Below are 21,461 nucleotides of genomic sequence, written 5' to 3' on the forward strand. Positions count from 1 at the left end.
AAATTCCTTCTAGAATGGAATTTGTGTTTCATTATAGAATTCCATATAGCTCAGAGCATGGAAGGCCCTTAGCAATCACTAAATAAAGCTAGTTATTGCAAAGCAGTACATGCTTTGAGGTTTGGCTCAGGATCAGGAGGTAGACCTCTCCTGACAGCACTTAACATAGGACACATCATGTGTCATGTCATCACATTTGCTCATCTGAATTTGAAATTCAAATACAATATTTTGAGGAAAACAAGAGTTTTCAAGTGCTAAGATGAATTTCTTTTTGGAGCAGTGAGGATGTAGGAGTAACCACAAGAAATGCTGTGGGGAAAAACCGAGGCAAAACCTGCCAAATAAAGACACACTTTGTCAAACCTTTAAAAGGGTTACTCAGGAGCAATGGTGATAGAGTTCAACAAGAACTTCAGCACAAAAGAGAGGTCCTGAAAATAACCAGGCTTTTAAAGATTGATTCCTGCCAACATTCTCCCATTCTTTTAAAAAACAACCTGAATATTTATAATGGACCATATTGACGCAGATCTTCTTTGGTCCTAATATCACTCTGAACTACCTGCCACGCTCCCTTTTTTGGTTGACAACGATTCACATCAGGGGACTGAATCAATAGGAGTGTTTCAATCAACACTCACCCCTCTAGTGAGGAATTTTATCATCTAACCAATCTGTGAGGCTTCCACTAGTCCCACAAGTCAAATGTCAAGTTTAAGTGCAAATGTCCAGCCAGGTCTGTCAGGAGTATCTGAATACATTAGATCATATAACCAACAACTTAATTGACAGCAGAAAGATGGAGAGGGAGAAAGATTACATTCAGAGAAGTCAGAACTGTTACTATCTCAAAAGAAATTATCTTTTTGCACTCTATAAAGGACCTTAAAATGCTCACAAAAGGCTGCAGAGGCAGTGTCCCAGGAGAATAAGATTTCAATCACAATTTCACTGCTTTTTAGCAGATTTCCCTTATTCCAGACACAGAAAAGGATTTGCACAGGCTTTAAAATAATGTCTTTGTATTACGGTCAAAATATAACTCTTAACCCTTTCTGCTCTCCACCAGTATGTATGTTTTTCAGAACAGCTAGCCAAGCATTACAGAAATTTTGCCTGCAAATTTCTGTTTAAAACCAGCACACCCAGACAAGTGTATGAACTGATCATACTGAAAGCTTTTCTCATTGTGATCATCTGTGCAAAAAGGTTTCTGAGCTCTAACATTGGGAGAAATGATTCTTCTTTATAGGCTGATTCAGAGGGCCAACAAGTCACTTAAATCTCACAGTCTGTCTCCAAGTAAGTTATTCCCAAAATCTCTCACAACTTCCAAATCTCCCTGGTTACAAGTGACTGCTATTTTCACCTCAGGTAAAAAAGAAAGACTCCCTCCAAAACCTATATCCAAGTACAAGAGTGTGCACACAGTGAAACACATAAAGAAATACTGTATTTATACAGCATACATATAGGGTTTCCCGGAATTGTTTAAGGCGGGTTGGATGGGACTTTGAGCAATCTGGTCTACTGGAAGCTGTCGCTGCCCATGGCAGGGGGTTGGAACTGGATGATCTTTAAGGTCCCTTCCAACCCAAACCATTTCTTGATTCAAGGATTCTCTTGTTAGTGTGAATGAGATCCTTTGTCCTGCCATTCTAGGCTGTAAGAATCTGGACTGTGCTTCTCCTAATAGCACATGCTTCTATAATTTCCACATGCAATCACTGCAATTGCACATGCAATTATGGTAGTATTATTACACTGCACGATTCTGTGCATGGATATGTGAATCTGTGGATATAAAAGCAAAATCCTTCGGAAGTTAAAGTTTAGAATAATCTTCCCTTAATGGAGCTTGAAACATTAAGCATCATGACTCTGTAGTGTTAAATCACTGAAGTTAAAGGTAGACAGGACTATTAGGTCACCTGGTCCTTCTCTTTGCTTATGTGGGAAATCATTCACAAAGGAAAGCTGAGATGTGGAACTGCACAGGTCCATACCCGCTACTACTCTATCTGCCCTTTTGACTCAAGCTGTTCTAACAGCAAACTGTGTGACATATGATAACATCAAAGCACTTTAAATTAAATGGTGCCGTTAAGTCAGCAGCTGCTACAAGATACAGCATCCAGAATAACAAACCGATGGGTTAAAATCCCGTGAGTCAAACACCATTAAAAGAGTGGGTTTGGGTATGTATATTTAATAAGACTAGGTTATTTTTATTTTTTAAATGTTTTTCTTATTCTAGTACATCCAATATAAGCAGTGCCGTTATGTGATTAACTGGCTAAAATGATCATTATGCTTGTTGATTTCATCGTATTAATGTAGATATTAATGGACATTATCTGGCAGATGTAATTAAGGTATTCCCTTATTTATTTTGAAGAGAAATCATATAAAGATCTTCCTGCATGTAATGAGATATTTGCACTTCAAGGTGGTGGAAACACAAGACAGATTACTTTCATAACGTATCCATTACTCAATAATACACACATTTGGTCATCTGTTATTCCTTACTGCCAGCTAATTCTCTAGCTTTTCCCAAGGCCTGATCTGGTGTGCACTGAAGTCAGCAGACAGATTCCCACTGACTTCAGCTGTTACCAGACCAGGATCTGTGGTTTTTTCCCCCCTAATTCTTGTCACCATCTTTAAATTCTATAACCTCCAGCTCATTCTACTACATTCTTCAAATAAAAACTGGCACAGATACAGAGTGGACAGCTCATTTTTGTCCTTATTCTCTCTGGATTTTCTCCTGTTTTGATGTTGGCCCTCAGAAACACCCAACCAGTAGAAGTTGGAGGTATAGGAACTTAGGTGAAATTTAGAATACCTGGATCTCTGCCTAAGATCCTGCACATGTCTGCAATATGTGCTCTCCAGGAGCCCAACATTTCTTTTCAACCTTTATTTTTTTCTTCTTAAGTACAGGAATTGGAGAAATAACCCCAAAGCAGATTGAATATGGACAGCTCAAAAAAACAGGGTCATCAGTATTGGTGCCAACTGCTGACTCCATCTGTTGGAGTCATGACCCATGAAGTCAAGTGGAATGAAGAATGATTATTCAATTAATATCTCGAGTGGTGACTACAAGTTGCTACTCTGTATTTCCCTTAGAACAGGGAAAAGCAGATATCCTTCAAACTGATACAAATCTGAGTAAAAAAATGAAAACTCCCCTCAAGGCAGAAACTATGTAATTATTATTCCTGTTAATACATTCTACTATTATTAGAATATTCATACACAAATAGGTCAAAAGGACATAACATTTGTACCTCTGCCCCACTACTGGAGCAGATACACAAGACACTTCTTTTTAGCTGTAGGTATTGACTGCTGACAATCAATGAACTGACTCCCAAAATATCTCCAAGTGATAAAGAAATAACCAAGAACATGTTGAAGCTCACAGAGCCTTACAGGCAAATCTATGAGGGAAGCTATGCTCTCCTCTATCTCATAAGCACAAAGAAACAGGTGGGGAAATAAATTCCTCAGATGACTTAATTCAGTGATAATTTCCCAGAGCAGATATGTAGCTTCACCTAAATTAATGAAGCTGTGAAGGATACAAGGCAAGAAAAAAAGAGACCAGCCATTAAGTGGAAATGTACTTCCTTTTAATTCTAATTTAAAATGCTTTTTAAAAAATCAATGCAATTTGCATAATCTCCATAAAAGCAACAAGTCAAAAAAAGCAGACTAATTGGTCTTATAAAAGTATACATGCCACGATAATGCTAAAAAGCAACACTGGAAACATTAGATGAATACTGCAAAATTCAACTGTAGAATAATCTTTGGCAAGTATTTGTTGTTTGATGACTGTCTTTATTTTTCTACTTTTATGTATCTACGTACAACTATATCAATCACACTAATTGTATTAAAATTTCTGAAAGTTCCTATCCTGAGATCTTCACACGAAAAAGTTATTATATGTAATAAAATCAGCAGGCCAGAACAGCCATACAAGAATGTGCTAATCCATCAGTGTAACACGTATCTATGAATATCCATGTTTTCACATCTGTGCATATACACCATTCTTCAAGTATTTCTAAGCTAATTAACCAGTTGCATAAATCATCATAATCCACTTGTCTTTAGGACAATCTTGACGATTTAAGCATCCAACATATTGCTTCAAAAGCTTTTACCTCTGTTTTCTGGCTGGTGTATCTCTCTCTCTGTGTGGCTCTCCTTTCCAATCATCTCCTATCTTTTCATAATGAGAAGAACTGTAAGTTCCTGCACAGTCACTGGGCTATGATGGGATTAGGGTCACAGAGATCTGGGGACAGTGCACATGCCTGGTGCGCTGTCACAGATGGGTACCTGCTGCTCGGGAAGGAAAGGCAGAGAAGAGTAGGGAGAGCTATGTTGCATAGAAGAGGAGGTCCTGCACCACAGAAGTCTCTTATGGAAAAGGAGATGTCCACTGAGAACCTCTAGGTGAAGGTCATCAGGGAAAGAAACACACAGTGCTGTGATAGAAGCCTGTTACAAAAAGCCTGATCAAGAAGATGAAGTAGATGACGCTCTCTACAAAGAAATAGCAGAAGTCTTCTGACTGGAAGCTTTTGTCCTCGTGGGAAATGTCTAATCCTCTGTCCTTTCCTCTTCTTGTTCCTCAGGCCTTTCTTTATACCTATCCACCATTTCCATTTCAAGCCTATTTACACCACCAAACCCTAAACATCAACATTTGTTTTAAACAACAAACTTGGATTGGGAAAAAAGTCCTCTGAAATACTGTCCAACATGTCCCTGCCCACGGCAGGGGGGTTGGAACTAGATGATCTTAAGGTCCTTTCCAACCCTAATTATTTTATGATTGTATGATTCAAGAGGCTGTGGGAGAGTTTTGCTACCATTTTCATTGCAAACAAACCATGGCCACTGATCAGAACTGCAGATGACTCACGAATTGCTGTATTCACACCCTTTCACACACAAAGAGACTGCAGAATTTTAATTATTTCCCATTCATATTCAAACTAGTTATTAATAAAAAACATCAACCAGAGGCTCATTACAGATGATGACACCAAAAAGGTACCCTCAGCCATTCTTACTGTTTATTTTTTATTAACAGGGATGGTTTACCCTCTGTTAAGAAACAGAGATGACTGTTGTAGCATTGGCAATAAATGATTGGCACTGCTTATCACAACCAAGGCAATTAGTTTCAAGAATTCTTTCAGTTCAGTTGATGCTCTGGAGAAGTGATATATTTTAGCACAAAATATTGTTTACTCACCTGTCTCTTCATTCAGCTTAGTCCCATCTTCATTAGCATCATCTGTCAAAAAAAAATATTGAAAGAAACTGATTATTAAGAATACCAGGAAATACCTAAAATTAAATATTCCATGTTTCAAATTGCTCATATCTTAGTTTGCCTCCTCCCATTTAACATTTTACAGCAAGATCTGGAGGTGGATGAGAAAAGAAGGCCTTGATACTGGACTGTTACGACCACATACAGGAAACGCAGGGAATAAAAACAGGGGAAACATTTTCAGTATAATTTACAGATTTCTGCAAATTATGGCTTGTATAAAATGAAACTGCATTCTTTTTTCCATCAGAGTGTTTGCTTGTTAAGTTTCAGTTTGCTTTGTTACCTGAGAACAGCTGACTATGTTAAAAGAGAACTAGTTATCCAGAAATCATATAACATGAAGAAGTTACTATGAATTTGCCAGACAGGAAAGGTTAAGATGAAACTTGGGCTAGCCAAGAATCGAACACTTGTCATTATTAAGATGCTATATGAAGAAAGCAGATTCTTTCCTTCTGCAAAAAGCTGCACTTCTGTAACGAAGGAATTTCATACTACAAGTATTTTTGGTGAGACAAAAATCAGTAGCCTTAGTTAACATCTAAATAATTCAGTATTCCAGAGCCTTAAACATCTAACGGAGAGCTTGATGACCACAGAACTTTATGTCAACTATGTTCCTAACTCATCTAGACTCCATTTGTACCCTTTTAAATGGTTTTGGGCATGTGCAAATTCTGTAGCGAGCCTACAGTTTCCATTGAAAACTTGGCATCTTTCAAACTTGTGTATGTGCATATTATTTAGCCATTTGAACCCAAAGGAGTTTTGCAATATGATGATCAATAGTAACAGAAACTAGCAGTCGTACTTAGGTCCTAAATATGCAGGGTCAGATCTTTATCCAAATGCTGTGACACTGGCACAGGTTGCCCAGAGAGGTGATGGATGCATCATCCCTGGAGATATTCAGGGCCAGGCTGGATGCAGTTCTGGGCAACCTGATCTAGTTGAAGATGTCCCTGCTCATTGCAAGGGGATTGGACTAGATGATCTGCAAAGGTCGTTCCAATCCAAACTATACTACAACTCTATGACACACACTATGAGGATTAAGTTCTGCTTTCATCAAGATTTGGAGGCTGATACTTTATTTTAAGAAACATAAGAACAGAACAACTGGTTAATAATAGAGGCCTTGTGTTTGTTACAAGCATTAAAATCATGAGGCTGAGAATTTTAATGGATGCTTGTGAACCTACAGTAGATGGATCTGTATCCATTCTTCTCCCCTTCCACCTCATTCAGACATGATCTGGAGGGCAGGACTTTCAGAACCCACTATACAGCAGCCAGTAACACCTCTCTTGAGTCCACTTTAGTCTAGCCCGAAGGACCAGGACTGAAAACTATCACTGCAGATTTTACTTCCTTTCTCCTTATTCTGCAAACAGTTGTTTTGGAGATCAAAAAGGCACATGAACCCCTACTGTACAAATACGAATTTTTACACAGAAACTTTAAGGAGCTTTGACAGGTAATTTTTGAGACAAGAAAATGAAAAATCTTGTTAAAGCCAATGGGAATTCTGCCACTGACTTCAACAGAGCCAGGATTTTCAACTGGAGTCCTGACATTTTTCAGCAAAGCACTCAGAAAACATTTGGTTAACACAGAGATTATTAATTATTCAGTTTCCAATAACATGTTCTTTACATGGAAGCGTTTATAATGAAACCACCACGATAAAATTTCAAATTAATCTAAGACTTTACACTAAATCAGCAGAACATAATATCTTAACATACATATATCACCTGGTCTTCTGCGGAAGTTCTTAATTATAGTTCTGTAAGCGACTTGGAATCTGAAATTCCCAAAGCAACAGAATAGCTTCTAAGCTGCTGATAATGGACACAGACAAGAAATCTGATGTTATTAAAAAGTAGTGAAGTCATTATGCAATATAATTATGAAGAGGCAAAAACTGTTTTTGTGAACTAATTGTGAGTTAAAGGCTGTTTTCTTTTCTGGGAATAGGAGCCTAAGTCTCACTAAAAGGCAGTAAAGTCCTTACATCATTTCTGAAAATGGGAGTTGGGCTCCCAGCTGTTTTGTGACATGATCTCTGGGTCATTGTGGTGCCTTTGTGGACCCCAAATTGGATCTGAATCTGAGCTGCACTTTGGCACACGACTCCCCAGTCACTTCATGTGTCTAGAATTCCTACTCTCACACTATGAATGCGTCTAGTGGAAGTGCTGCCCTGTTGAATATAAAGCGGTCTCTTTCACTGACCTTGGTGTGGCTGTCTGAAGTGATAAACACCATGTTTAGTTGACAGAGCTTTATGCCAAAATCAATTACTTGAGATAAAAAACCCCAGTGTTTTAGAAATCAATATCCAAAATTCATTCACTTTTGCCCCAAAAGAATCATATTAAAGTCAGTTTCTTGGTTCCTGGTTCTGAAGAAGTAAAAGCAAGTAAAAGTATTTTTTACTGAACCTCTATGTACCTAATATGAAGCAAAATCAGTGCCAAGATGGCCATAAACTAGATTTGCAATACCTAGGTCTTGGGGTGGTTTTTTTTATGTTCACTATGCGTTTTTCTTACCCCATCTAGAGGATGCCTTCTGGAGGTTTACTTTGGTTTGAAATACGCATCACAGACAGTGAATCTCAAAGCAAAATCAAGTAAAACCACAAAAGAATCCAAGAGTGAGTCTTTGATACGAGTAAACACTTCCTTAAAAACATATCATCAATATTTCTTGGCCAAACTCTCCCACCTGACAGACTATAGCTGAGGTTCCTCTGTAACTCTCTCCTTTACCCAAGGGCTGGAAGAAGGACTTGTCATTAGGGACTGTAGTGATAGAACAAGGGGTAATGGGTTAAAACTGAAACAGGGGAAGTTTAGATTGGATATGAGGAAAAAGTTCTTTATTGTTATGGTGGTGAGGCACTGGAATGGGTTGCCCAAGGAAGATGTGAATGCTTCATCCCTGGTGGTGTTCAGGGACAGGCTGGACAGAGCCTTGGGTGACATGGTTTAGTGTGAGGTGCCCCTGCCCATGGCAGGGGGGTTGGAACTTGATGATCTTAAGGTCCTTTCCAACCCTAACTATTCTATAATTCTGTGACTAGGAAAACATGTTATAGTGTGTGTATGCATGTACCCACTTTCATTACCCTTTTGGCTACAGATGCAGAACAGCGACCTTTCATGTCGCTTCCCCATTAAAGCCCTGGATTTTGGGAAGCTCTACCAAGATGGCCTTGCTGGAAAAGAAATTGCAGACCTTGCAGCCCTGAGATAGAGGAAAGCTGGCAGTGATTGCCTGCAAGTGCCAGTCCACCCCCGAGAAAACACACATCAGTATTTAGAAGGCTTAGGATACAAGGAAGCCATCTAATCCAAAATGTGGGATATGGTTGAGAGTGCAAGATTTTCTGGCATGTAAATTGGGCTGTAGTATATAAAATTAACGTATTGGATTGGCAATGTATGGGAGAGCAGTTTCCAGTCCAGTATAAAATGATTTATATCTGAGAGTCAACCTGTGATTGAAACTCACCCCTAACTCGTGCTGTCTGGGATAACTATGTCTCGGAAGAGCACAGAACTTTGCATTTGGGAGCAAGCTGCTCGGAATATGCACATTTGTACAAGTCACAGGCTCCCTTTTAGAGTCATGTAGCAAGTGATGCCTGTTACTCCTTCATTCCCCTCTCCCTTGTTAACCTGCCGAGCTCTGTGAAACAGAGTAATTGCACTATAGCTGCTCTTACTGACACTGGGGAAGAGGATGCCTTCTTCTGTCATATACTTTTTATTTTTCCCTTTGCCTTGCTGCTGAGGTTCTTTCTCTGTCTCACTAGTCATTGCATATAAGCAAACACAAGCCAGATGGCTAAGACCATCAATCTGTGTTAAGATTTATGTTAGGAACAGAGAGGTGAAAGGCTTTAAATACCGCTGCTAATCCCCAAAGCCATTAGACTGCTGCCTCCTTGCTGCTCATGCTTCTATTTGCATTCTACTTCATATTAGCACGCAGAGCCAACGCTGTACAAACACCTTTTATTTTTAACTGTGCATGCATTGAAGAGCTCTCAGTTGAGAGCCAGCTCCACACTGCAGGAGGCTGCTGTTTCATCTGCATTCAGGGCTTGTATCCCAGGCTGCCAGCGCTCCCTCAACATCTCTGCTAGCTCCTCCCTGCCTTCCTCTAACCTTTCCTCAGCTGCCTTGTTTCATCCCTCAGGTTCTGTTCCTTTTCTCAGCACTTTCTGCTGTCGCCTGATTTCATAGAATCAAGGATGGTTTGGGTTGGAAGGGACCTTAAAGCTCATTCAGTTCCAACCCCTGCCACGGGCAGGGACACCTTCCACTAGACCAGGTTGCTCCATGCCCCGTCCAACCTGGCCTTGAACACTGCCAGGGATGGGGCAGCCACAGCTTCTCTGGGCACCCGCTGCCAGCACCTCAGCACCCTCACAGGGAAGAATGTTTTCCTAATCTCTAATCTAATATCTGCCAGTTTAAAGCCACTTCCCCTTGTCCTACCCCTACAGGCCTTTGTAAAAAGTCCCTCTCCAGATTCCTTGTAGGAGCCCTTTAGGTACTGGAAGCTGCTCTAAGGTGTCCCTGGAGCCTTCCCTTCTCCGGGTTGATCAAAATTTCCAGACATTTCCTCATTTTCAGCCAACACACATGCCTCAGCCTGCTCCCCGTGCGAGTGCGGCTCCATGTACTGAACATAACCAGGGAGGAACTGGGAGGACGCTGGGAACAGACCGGTCTCCCCTCGTCAGGCTGCATGCACACGCACTGGCAACAGAGCAATGAGATGGGCAGAGCTCTACAGGAGGCTGAAGTGGCAAGTTGGTGATCGTACTGCTGATGATGTTTCAAAACAAGACAAACACAAAAGCCCCCATAAAACCTACAGTACTGACAGCTCCAGCCATCCTGTTGAGCTTATTTACTATATAAAACCAGGGGTCCAGCTGAAAAAGTTCCTGCCGTGAAACACTCACTGAGCAGGTACTCCATGATCTGCCTGTGCAGTTTCCATAGAACAGCAGACGATGTGCAGCACAACAACCTCGCAACATTTTGGAAAATGGATTTTGGGGCCATCTCTGCTTGCATCTTGTCTCCAACCCTGAGTAGGCAGCAGGGTGGGCCAGGGTACTTGCCTCATGCAAGCTGTCTAAATTGTGACATTATCAGGTTTCCAGCAACTGAAAAGACCCAGTGGGTTCTCACTCTCCATATTTCTCTCCACAACACATCTTCCCACAATCTTGTCCCAAAGTTTCACCCATGGGTCTTCATGATCATCATAATATCCTTACGGAGCTTTACAGTCACGTCTTGTGCATTTTCAATCCTTAGTTATTGAAAAGTCACTTCTTTTCGATTGCTTACAACCACTGCAGCTACCCAACAGGAGCTTCATAATAGTACAGAGGCTCTATGTCCATCTCAACCTATTTTCTAGCATAGTAAAGCACATGAGAACACCCTAGGGTTTGATGAAGCCCAAACGTACATATGAGGTTTGCAATAACCTAGAAACTCACAAGGTCTTTTGGTTGTTTCGATCCTTCCAACTCAGTTCTCCGCTGGGAGAATACAACACACTGACCAATAACACAGGAAAAGGCAATGTTTTCTTTGAGGAAAAGCAGATTTGGAAATCACTGCCAGATGAGATCAACTAAACCCAGGCCTGATTCTTTTCACATCGAGTTGTTAAAAATTATACTTTCCATAAAGCTTTCCCTTGTCCTCAGTGCTCGTAAGAAGTAGACGTAAAAAAGAACACGGTAAAACAAAAGAACCTTTTCTGCTTTGGAATGAAAAATAGGTCTTCTTTCGGTTGTGAACATTTGTATCCTTTAATCATGCAATCCTGCATACGCAGCAATAGGCACTACATAAAGCTCCATCTGACACTAAGCAAGTTTAATGAAAATTTTTAGTCTGATTATAAAGAAACTTCCTCTGATACACTCTGTACATCCTGGCCTTGCTGCAGCATCGGTGCAGTTTTTCTTCCCGCGTTGCTTAGTTACACCAGTCCCACAACACCAGAGTCTCACTGAATGTACAATGTGTTTGTAGCTTTTGAAGCCATATCAAATAGAAATCCTTAGTACCAATCTCCTAAGAAGTTAGGCACTGTTTTTTCCTGTCACCACATAGATGGCTTCTTTTATGTGCTGTATCACTTGATCTGCTGTAAAATACATATACGTGTACAAGCCTCAGCTGCATAGAAGGCTATGTGGCAGCTGCCATTCCCACTGCTAGGGAACTGGACAACATTATCCCTGTGCAGGAAATGGTGCTCACAGCTAGGATCAGATTTGGATTTCTATTTCCCAGATGCTTCTACCTTACACAAAAGGAATGAGGCGCTCCTTGGGAAAATAAACATCACTTTTTAAAACAGAACCTATTGCAAAACTTCCTTATTTCCTCTGTGCCCTAAAACACTGGAAACAACTGGGCTTTGTTTACAAGTGCTAAAGTGGATTTCTCACCCCCATGTATGCTAATGTAGTCACACACAAAATGGTATGTTTTGCATGTGGTGACACTTTTCTAAATTCAAACCCCTAACAAAATCCCATCAGTAACCTAAGGCAGAGGTTGGGACAAATGAGACAAGCGCAAACTTAACTGCATCCTTTGCAATGAAGCACTTTGCAGTTAAAAGCATTTGCAATTAGAAGTGATTTGGTATCAGTGGCCAGAGAGGACAGGATAATTCTGGGAATGATAAAAAAGTGCATTTGGAATGTTTTACATGGGATGCCCAAATATACAACACAGCAGAAAGAAAAGATCCCTGATTTATTCACATCTGATGCTATACGGAGAAAGCTTCTGCTTGTTCACCTGCTGGAGCCAGGCATCCATGTGTGAAGGACTGAGTACAGAACAGCAATACACTTCCCTCTCTCCTTCCTGCAGCCTCTCCCAGAGCCTAAGGCTACATATAGACCATGCTGATTAACAGCCACTGTTGGACCTGTCCTCTGGTGGTTGAGCTAATCCTCTTTTTAACTATATTTAAGACCTACAGGCTCTGCATCACCTCAAAGTGAGCATTCTTAGACCCTAACGATGTGCTGGGTGAAAAACACAACTACTTCCTTTTGCCTGTTTTCATCCCAGTTCATCATTTCCTGGCATACCTTGTGTTTCTTGTGTTATAAGAGATGGTAAATAATTGCTCCATAGTCATCCTTCTAATTACTGCACTCATCATCTTCCCTGTGCTCTCCCACACTGTAAATGCACGCAGCAGCCTCGTTCTTGCATCTGTATAACCCCTGTGCTTTTCAAGGACATCCTCACTGCCTCCCACTTCACTGTTTCAATACAGCCCTTATCCAGGCACCATCCCAGGAGCTGGAGAGCTCAGGGATTTGGAACTGACAAATACATAGAAGCAGCCATTTCCCCTGAATTCTGGATTGACTGCAAGCTCCATTGTCAGTTTGACCAGAGGAGACAAAGAAAATGTCTGCAAGATGCTACTGGAGTAAAGAGGAGGAAGTTCTGCTTAGCAAAGCTCTTGAGTGTTGCTCTTGACACAGTTATGGTCTATCCATACCCTGCTCCAAGCCGTGCCATTGCTGCTATCAGGAATGAGGAGGCAAACAATTTTCCAGACCATAGAGCAAGCAATGTCATGAGCCTCTGTCAAACTGCGTACAACCAGAGGATCCAAGCCCAAATTTTGAGGGAATTGATACTTTCAACACACAGCCAAAGTCTAGAGCAATGCTCTGTCAGCAGTTAGCCAGGAAATAATTCAAAGGGATAGTACCAGCAAGTTTAGTTAGGATTCAAACTGAAGGAATAAAGTGCCCATTAACTTTTTATTAGGTACCGGAAACCCAATGCCATGGAACCCCCTCATAGTCTGCATATCTCTTAAGATGCTGAAAATTGTATCTGAGCCACCGATTACATACGTAGCCTCTCAAGCACCACTCCTGAAATGCTGCTTGTTCATCCTCCAGCACTACATTGAGATACTGGCAAAAGCAGCTAAGACAGACAACTGCAATGAGTGGTAGGACTGGCACATCAATGCCATGGCAAACGAAGACAAAAAGCCATAGCAAAATTTTGTTTCACAGGTTTTATGGACACCTTTAACTTTTAGTTAGCTTGAGGTTTCATGAGGTGAATTTCAGACACATGTAAAATGCACAGAAGCTTTAAGCATTATGTCTATATTAAACTTCTGGATTGAGAAAAATTTTTACAGCATCTTATTTCTGTTGAAGTGTATTTTATCAGGTGAGAGAGAACTAGAGCAAAGCCAGCATCCTATTCAGGTGCACAGGCTCCTCCAGCTCCCTCATACAGGTAATGCTTCCTTTGAAGCCTCAGTTACTGAGGGGCAAGGATCCACCATGGGAAACAGCAGGGCTGTGCTTCTGCCCAACTGTTCTGAATGAAGTCCTTCAACAAGGGGTCTTGCAGAACCCCTTGTTGATCAGAAGGAGAACGCCAAAGGGATTTCAAACTTCCCCAAATCTTACTCCCTAATGTCTATTTCCAGCGGCCTTTGCATGCTTGCCTGAACCAGTAAGAAAAACCAGAGCCCTCATGACTTACAAGGCACATCACTGCCCAGGTGAAATCTCAGATAAAGGATATCAGGTGCTTCCAGTAAACTGCTTGGCACCTCTCCACATAGTAAAATGAAGCCCATGAAAAATATTTTGTGGAATACATTCAGGTGACGAATTAAGGAAATGAATCGGCTCATGAACATTGCAAATGCAAATAGAGAGGCTAAATTTATCAAACAAATTACCCATTTGATACAGGATTACTTACTAAGGGCTAACTTATGATTCCTTTGCTCACACCCAGGACCGCTTCAGCCCCAGTGAAGTCTGCCATACTAAGCAGTGAGGGTGATGCTTCTCAATACCAGTACAGAAATTACAATCTCTACTTAAGAGTTCGCTCACGTATTAGTGCAGGGATCTGCCTTTTTAATACAAAGCCCTTCATTCAGCCATTTAGACAGTTTCCAATTTGATTCCAAGCCTGGGAGATCTCTTAACAATGAATTTCCTCTGCAATTGTAATATATTTGCACATTTATGCACAACTAGGATGCTGTGCATCCTCCTGAAGTAACAGGGCAATTAATAGTAGCTCTTATCCATATGCTTTGGGTAGAGGGGACAGTGTTTTCATCAACCAGGACAAAAGCAGAAAATGCATTAAATGTCATAACCTGGAATAGAGCAGAAAGTTTTTTTTCAAGAAGCAGCAATTTCTCTCTCTTTTTCCTAATACCAACTGATATGGCTCAAAAAAAAAAAAACAGAACAAGCTTTTGGGCTCAGCATCCTTTCATTAGCTCTGAAAGGACACGGAGTCTAAAAGCCTGCATCTTCCATCTATCAAATGGTCTAATGAAAGTGCAAACCTGTCCTCTCTCTAACAATTTTAGCAATGCTTTAGTGAAGTAATTTTGTTACTCTGTTTAAAGTAGTAAGGATGCAATATAACCTTGAATGCTGCAGCTTCACATACCCTTTATAACATTAGTTTTGTGTAAAGAACATTTTCCCCCCAAAAATTATTCCCTTCTCCAATCCACTGATAACAGTGATAGATTTAGAAATACTTTAAGCATTACAATTTAACCTTTCATAATATACAACAGCCACCATGAAAAATAAGCATTTGTCAAAGGTTCTTAGAAGATCATCTGCCTGACACATGAAGTAGCTAGGTATACACGCTATACAGGAGGGGAAAAAAAAAGGTATCCTTGCTTCCAGCTGGCAACTGTTTACAAATACTCTTAATTTTACTCCTTTGATAGCATTGTAAAAGTATGGATCACTAAGGCAACTGTTGGTAAATCTAACTTTTCAAGGGGACTGGTTTTAATATCATTTTCCTGGTCAGGCTTATAAATTTATATATTTAACAATAAAAGCAATGTCTAGTACCTAGGCTCCATGTAGAAACAATGACTTCCAAGAGAAAAAATGGTACAAGTATCAGCTCCTTTCTCAGAAAGCTCACTCATAATACTAGTAGCAATGAACCCAGCTGAGCCAGAACTGCAGGGAAGGATATTTTATTTGCCTGAAAGATATGTAGCAAGCCATTCTCTCGGATTAAGCAGAGAGAATTTGCCAGCGCAGCTGAAGGGAATGGCTGGGCTACTTCCTTCCACCAGGAGACAGAACTTAACTGGTAAAAAGAAAAGGAATGATTAGAAAGAGTCACTGTTTGTTGCACCTAATGCATTAGAACAGTGATCCATCTTAAGCACAGGAGGTTGGTTATTCAACCAAAATAGTCTTCCACCGTTGCTCTTTTTCTACCAGGACATAAAACCGCTCCTCAGCAAACCCCCAAAGGTTCAACAGAAAATTCTGTGTGGATCAGGACTCTTTACTTTCTAACCCAGTGCTTTTCTGGACAACCACTAGGATGAGATCCTAAGCCTGAGTAACAGATGAAGTGGTGTTCCCCTTGGAGCATGCTGGCTTTGGCTCGGGTTCTGTACAGGCTACTGATTACTGAGATTAAATCAGAAATGCTGAGGCTGTGACAACTGTCTCAGCATTTCTGAGCAGCTTTGCTACACTCCTAAGACATGAAATTACTTAGAACTCTGCCTCTTCCCCCTATATATTTAAAGTTTGCAAATGACAAGGCTCTTGGCAGTTGTCTTAATATCAGTACTATTACTCGACTAATTTCTTTGGCATTCCACTTGCAAAATAGGCCTAATGATATGTTCAACTAATGGAACAATTTCCCCATATCTATATTCCACTTACTCTAATGCACTGAGGTGTAACTCTCGCTTCATTTCATTATCACTTGACTAGCTCAAGCACTTCGATATCTTTTTGGATTTATTAATGCACCAGGTTTAAAGTAATAACTATTTATGTATATAACTCCAGGAATATATTCTTTCTAAGCTTTTTTGTCCACATCTATTAAAGTAGATACATTTCATAATGTTTCGGAATGCGAGACATGCTTTAAAAATGTCTTGATGTTTTTTTCTCTAAGCTTAAAGCAATATCTCAGTGTTATTCTCTCCTGCGAGTGTTCAGATAGTGTCCTATTAATTTAAATTTAGGGCAAGTCTATCCTTAAAGACTTTCATTTCACTACATTAATAGATTCCCTTAACACCAAAACAAAAACACCAGAGTTTTGGCAATTCCTTCCAGAGTCTAAATATCAGGAATTAACTGTCAAACATAGAGATAGTTGCTAATTCCTTGACACAGAGCCACGCTGATGAAGTCCACTGTGCAAGAAACCAATCCTGCGGAGAGATGGAACAGCCCTGCAGAAGAAGTCTGCTGAAAACTCATCCAAGTCCTCTAGGTTAAATGCAGATGGCAATTCACAAGACACCAGAAAAAAAGAGCAGACATGATGGTCATCTGGTAATAACCATCCAGACCTTCAGCTGATGTTCTCACCAGTAGGCTATAGGTGATTGAGGATGGGGCTCACTTCTGCTGACATCTGTTGTAGTGGTGCTACCCTGCAGAAAAGCATCAATTCAAGATGGCAAAGAAAGCCTCAGACTGTATATTGATTGTTAGGGTAGTCCTCCAGAAGATACACCCAAAAACTGATCATTTCTCCAGGGATGCTTATGGAATGCCATCTGGGTAGCATGTATCTTCACTGCATCTCCTTGCTGAAGGTCTAAGTGACTCCTAAAAGGACATACTGAATGTCTGTAGTGATATAAGACATTGCAATCAGATCTCCCGAATCACTGACTACTGACCTAACCACAGGAAAACCTTCTCTGAACTTTGGATGCTAAACTGTTTCCTTTTAAAGCTCTGGTTCACCAGCCAGTAGATGCTCAGGTCCTTTTGGAAAACAGCATCATTAAGGCATATCAAAGCTGTCATTCAGAATCATTAGTTAAGAGAAAATTACAGTGGGAAGCCTCTTGAAAAGAGCCCTAAGATCTTTTACCAATCTATACCAGACTGTGGCTGCTGAGCACTAAAAGGTTCTTCTCTGGACAGCTGTTTGTGTAAGCATTGGACCAACCCTTCTGCACAGTCACATCCCTCCTAACCACTGCATTTGCTGCACCTTAGAGGGTCCCTACCACGACCCCCTCCTCATGGTCACATATCAAATTCCCTGTTTTAGTTCAAGCAAAAAAATTGCAAACATTTCAATGCATGAGGATAAACATACTGTTAAAACTGTGTTACAACTGATCGTCTACATAATGTGGCGCAATGCAATTCTACGTCTTTATATAACAGGACACACGACCACACATGTTCTCTGCGGACAGTTCAACAATGACAGGTTTCTAAAACCCTCCAAAACAAATTAGTCTCTCATCTTCCTCTCTTTTCCCCTTTGAGCTTGTCATGTTTCAGCTCTGAAGCATCTTCTTGTCTCCCAGGCTTTCAAACCCAAGCGGGTTTTACATTTACAACAACAATACCAGCCTTTAATCCATGATTTCAAAGACCTTAACGATGAAGGTGAGTATTATTACTCTAATCTGTTGACAAATTGACACTGTAGTTTACTCTTGCCTAATCTGAAGGGCAAGAATGCAGGCAGAGCACTGCCACTTTATCCTATGTGTTGGGGTACACTGCCAAAAAAAATTATATCACACAATGAATGGATTAGACATGAATGCAGTCTTTGAAATGCATGTTCAATGTGCTCCAGACGAAAATATTAAGCAGTTAGACACCATTCTATGCTACCTGAATAATTCAATAGGTCTTTAAGTTTCAGCTGTCAATCACCACAAACTGGAGATTACAAAGTCATCTACAAAAAGCTTTGTTCTAGTGAGATGAGACAGAAACATCACAATTTCCATACTACCAGCCAAAAAGAAAGGAAAAAACCCACTGTGGCTACTGTGACAACACGGTCCTGCAGAATTAGTAGACACACACACCACACCAAAGCTCTGCTTCCTATTACTCAAAGGCCCATTCCACCAGACAGACAGACAGGACAGCGAGTATTTAAGTTGACTCCCACTTCTGAAATGGGTGATAAAACAAAATACTAAAACCTGGATCTTGTCACATATAGTAGGACTGACATCACAGAAAACAAAATAAAAAGGGAGAAGGTTAGGGCTGATAAAACCCCTTGAACACAGATTTCTAATGATATATGATAAAAATATATCACAGGCATATGGGGGAGGGGATCAAGGGGGATTAACAAATCTACTATCCACCACATTTTCTTAAATTCTAGGAAGTAACCTCCCATGTGAAACATAAGATGAATGGCTAACATTTCCCAAGTGCTCCAGCGAGAGCCATCTTTCTCCCATTCATTCTTGCACAGGGACAGCTCAAGTTTAAAGTTCTCATTCAGACACAGTTGGGCTCTAACCCCTGTGGTATCTTTTCAGACCCAGAGAAACCCTACCAGAATCGTTAATGAAAGAGCAAAGCATGTACAAAGTGCATGGAAAAGCAATATACACTAGGAGTTATATACATTAGTGCAAATCATTTTCTTCTCAGAGTCAAGAGAGCCAGCGTCACATACCAGGTCTCAGGAGGAAACACAGATACAGCAGAGAATGAAGAAACTAGCTGCACTGAGCATACAGAAGCAGGCCTTGACTTTGCAAAAGCATTATCACAAGTAGTTTTGCCGGTTCACAAATTTTAAATGTCTGCATTTGCCCGGGATCAGAGCCTCTATGTGCAGCTGATCTTAAAGAAAGTTCACATTTTAACATTCAGCTGAGGCAGGGAAAGAAGAAAGGACGCCAACTGTTTCCTTTTTGATGCATCATTTTTCCAAGTCAGATGGCACTTGGATACTTTTACCTACCTAGAGGGAAAAACTCGCCCATTTTCTTCTTGAAAATCTTGTAGTCAACCTCCAAAAAGACGCAGAAGATGATCCGATCCACCTGTAAGAAACAACATTATTCACAGTGAAATGATCCCAATCATAGACATTAGAAGAAAATAATAAAAGCAAAGAAACTTTTAAGCCAACATGCTTTAATGCTCCAGGCAAGCAAGACAACATCACAGGGACATGTGTTTTGACTATTGTGTGCCTGTATTGTAATTTATAAACAACATTTGCAATCACAGCTCACAACTGTATCCTTTGTTAACTGCCTCCTGTTTATGCAAACCACTCTTCAGCACAGTATAAATGACTTCTGGCATCCTAGATGAGTACTGGGATGCAATGTTTGATGAAAGAGTCACATGGGGGGCTTCTAATAAGCATACAAAAGAGTAAATGGGTAAGCAAAGAGCTCTTTCTCCAACCCTTGTCCGACAAACCTATTGCAAAACCATTTAGTATTTTAAAATGGCTTTAAAAGGTTTCATGCGGCTTTAATTTACATGAAACCACTTACTCTTGCTATAATACAAGCAGAATGCAGCAAAAACAAAAGCTGATTAGACGACAGGTAGCACACAGGGTAAATAAAACATTTAATATGCCATCTACTTAGCGAGGCTGAGCATATCAATGAAACCACAGCCCATAATGTATGCGCCACCCACCAATGACTTCAAATAAACTGCTCGGGACATCACTGTGTGTGAAAAGCTTTTCTAAAGGAGACCAAAAAGAAGCTAAACAGAATAAAAACCAAACACAATTAGGAAGCCTTTAAGACTGAAAAACACCTACAGTGGACTTCACCCCAGCCTTGCTATTCCTTTGTTTCATCTGTTTGCACAGCCCAGCATAAATTGTCTCTGCAGCCAAAACCCGGCTCTGGGAGGGAGCTGTGGAAGTCAAAAACACCTTCCCACAGCTGAGCTGAGGGACCTGCAACCCAATAATCAAGTTTTTCTCTGAAGTGTGTGAAAGCTTAACTGGAGTGGGATGAAGCCCAAGGAACAGGGAATTCAGCATCTTGGCTGGCATTATGCTGCCCTCGTGTCTCTACGGGCAGTAAGCCGATCTGTCGTAGCAGAGCTCCTCAAGAGTGCCTTTGCACACGCTAGAAAAGGCAGCAGCCTCACCCTGCAGGGAACCCAGCAGGAGGAACGCTCTCCAAAAAAAAATGCCTTCTTTCCCTTATCTTCAGAAGAAAATGCTGTCCTTTTGCTAGAGTGGCTCTTCGAAGCAAAGTACAAGTCTTGGCTTCAAAGATACCATTGTGCTGAGCAGATGAGGATGTCATTTTAGAGCTCTTTTTGGAGCAGCCTGGTAGAATTCAGAAGGGAACAAGAGCAGGCAATAACTGCTTATGCTGGAAAATGCTAATAGTTGGTACCAAGGACATCTGTGAATCAAAGGTGTCTGCAAAACCTGAAAGAGCGAACTGCAGGTAGGAAATAATAGACTGAAGGTACATGTGATTTGGGTGTTAAGGAAGAAAGAGGCTTGTGAGCAGGAGAGAAAGCAGCAGGGCAGAGCTTGGGCAGGCACTGCTTGCTAGGCAAGATTTGTGAGCAGAGAAACTGCCTGTTGCTGCCTGCTCCTACGATGTCCACAGAAACAAACTGTTCTGGGCATCCCTCATAAACAAACCAGGCTAGGCCTTAGAAGTATTCACCAGCTACTCTCCCTAAGGGATATACACAATAAAGAATTCAAATACCGGTTAAGTGCTCAAGCCAAAAAGCCACACTCATCTGTGTACTCTCAAACATATAATGTTAAGCACTAATGACAAGAGGTGCCATATTGTACCTATATGAGAGTTTCCACCTAAGAAAAGCGTGTCTTCAAGAGGGAAGCTTTAGACAGTGAATGCTTAAATTACGTTTCTTGTGCAAATTGGTTTAGGGTAGTGCTGGGCTGATGCTAGATTGTCATCTTCTATCTCCGCCTCCCTAGCAGAGTAGATACTCAAATCATTACTGTGATAGGCTCAATACATGAACCAGGAGAGGCATTAGAGCAAGGATGACAACTCATAAACCACAGGAGGAACGATATTGCCGGGCAGAGAAGTTCTGAGTCCTCTTCTTCTATAGATAGTTTCATATTCTCCTCTGTAATTACTAGAGGCATTTCCCTCATTTTATCCAGTTCCACTTCTCAAGGTGTTCCTTTTATTTATTCTGCGCAGTTGATAATGATAAAACTTTTGC

The 21,461-nt window shown here is 40.7% G+C and overlaps 1 protein-coding gene across 6 annotated transcripts in view; it reads right to left on the minus strand.

Annotated features, from left to right (window-relative positions):
* MACROD2 (mono-ADP ribosylhydrolase 2) overlaps positions 1-21,461 on the minus strand; it is an 887,639-nt gene that overhangs the window by 68,766 nt on the left and 797,412 nt on the right. For all 6 annotated transcript variants that reach the window (XM_061461531.1, XM_061461530.1, XM_061461529.1 and 3 more), the window contains 2 exons: positions 19,219-19,300; positions 5,291-5,332 (listed from right to left, as the gene is read on the minus strand). In XM_061461531.1, the coding sequence (XP_061317515.1) occupies positions 5,291-5,332; positions 19,219-19,300 (124 nt within the window). The remainder of the gene's footprint in view (positions 1-5,290; positions 5,333-19,218; positions 19,301-21,461) is intronic.

Source organism: Pezoporus flaviventris, unplaced genomic scaffold (assembly GCF_033815535.1).
Source record: "Pezoporus flaviventris isolate CSIRO_AGI_PZ_B2104156 unplaced genomic scaffold, CSIRO_AGI_Pfla_v1 ptg000031l, whole genome shotgun sequence".
NCBI classification, from domain to species: domain Eukaryota; kingdom Metazoa; phylum Chordata; class Aves; order Psittaciformes; family Psittacidae; genus Pezoporus; species Pezoporus flaviventris.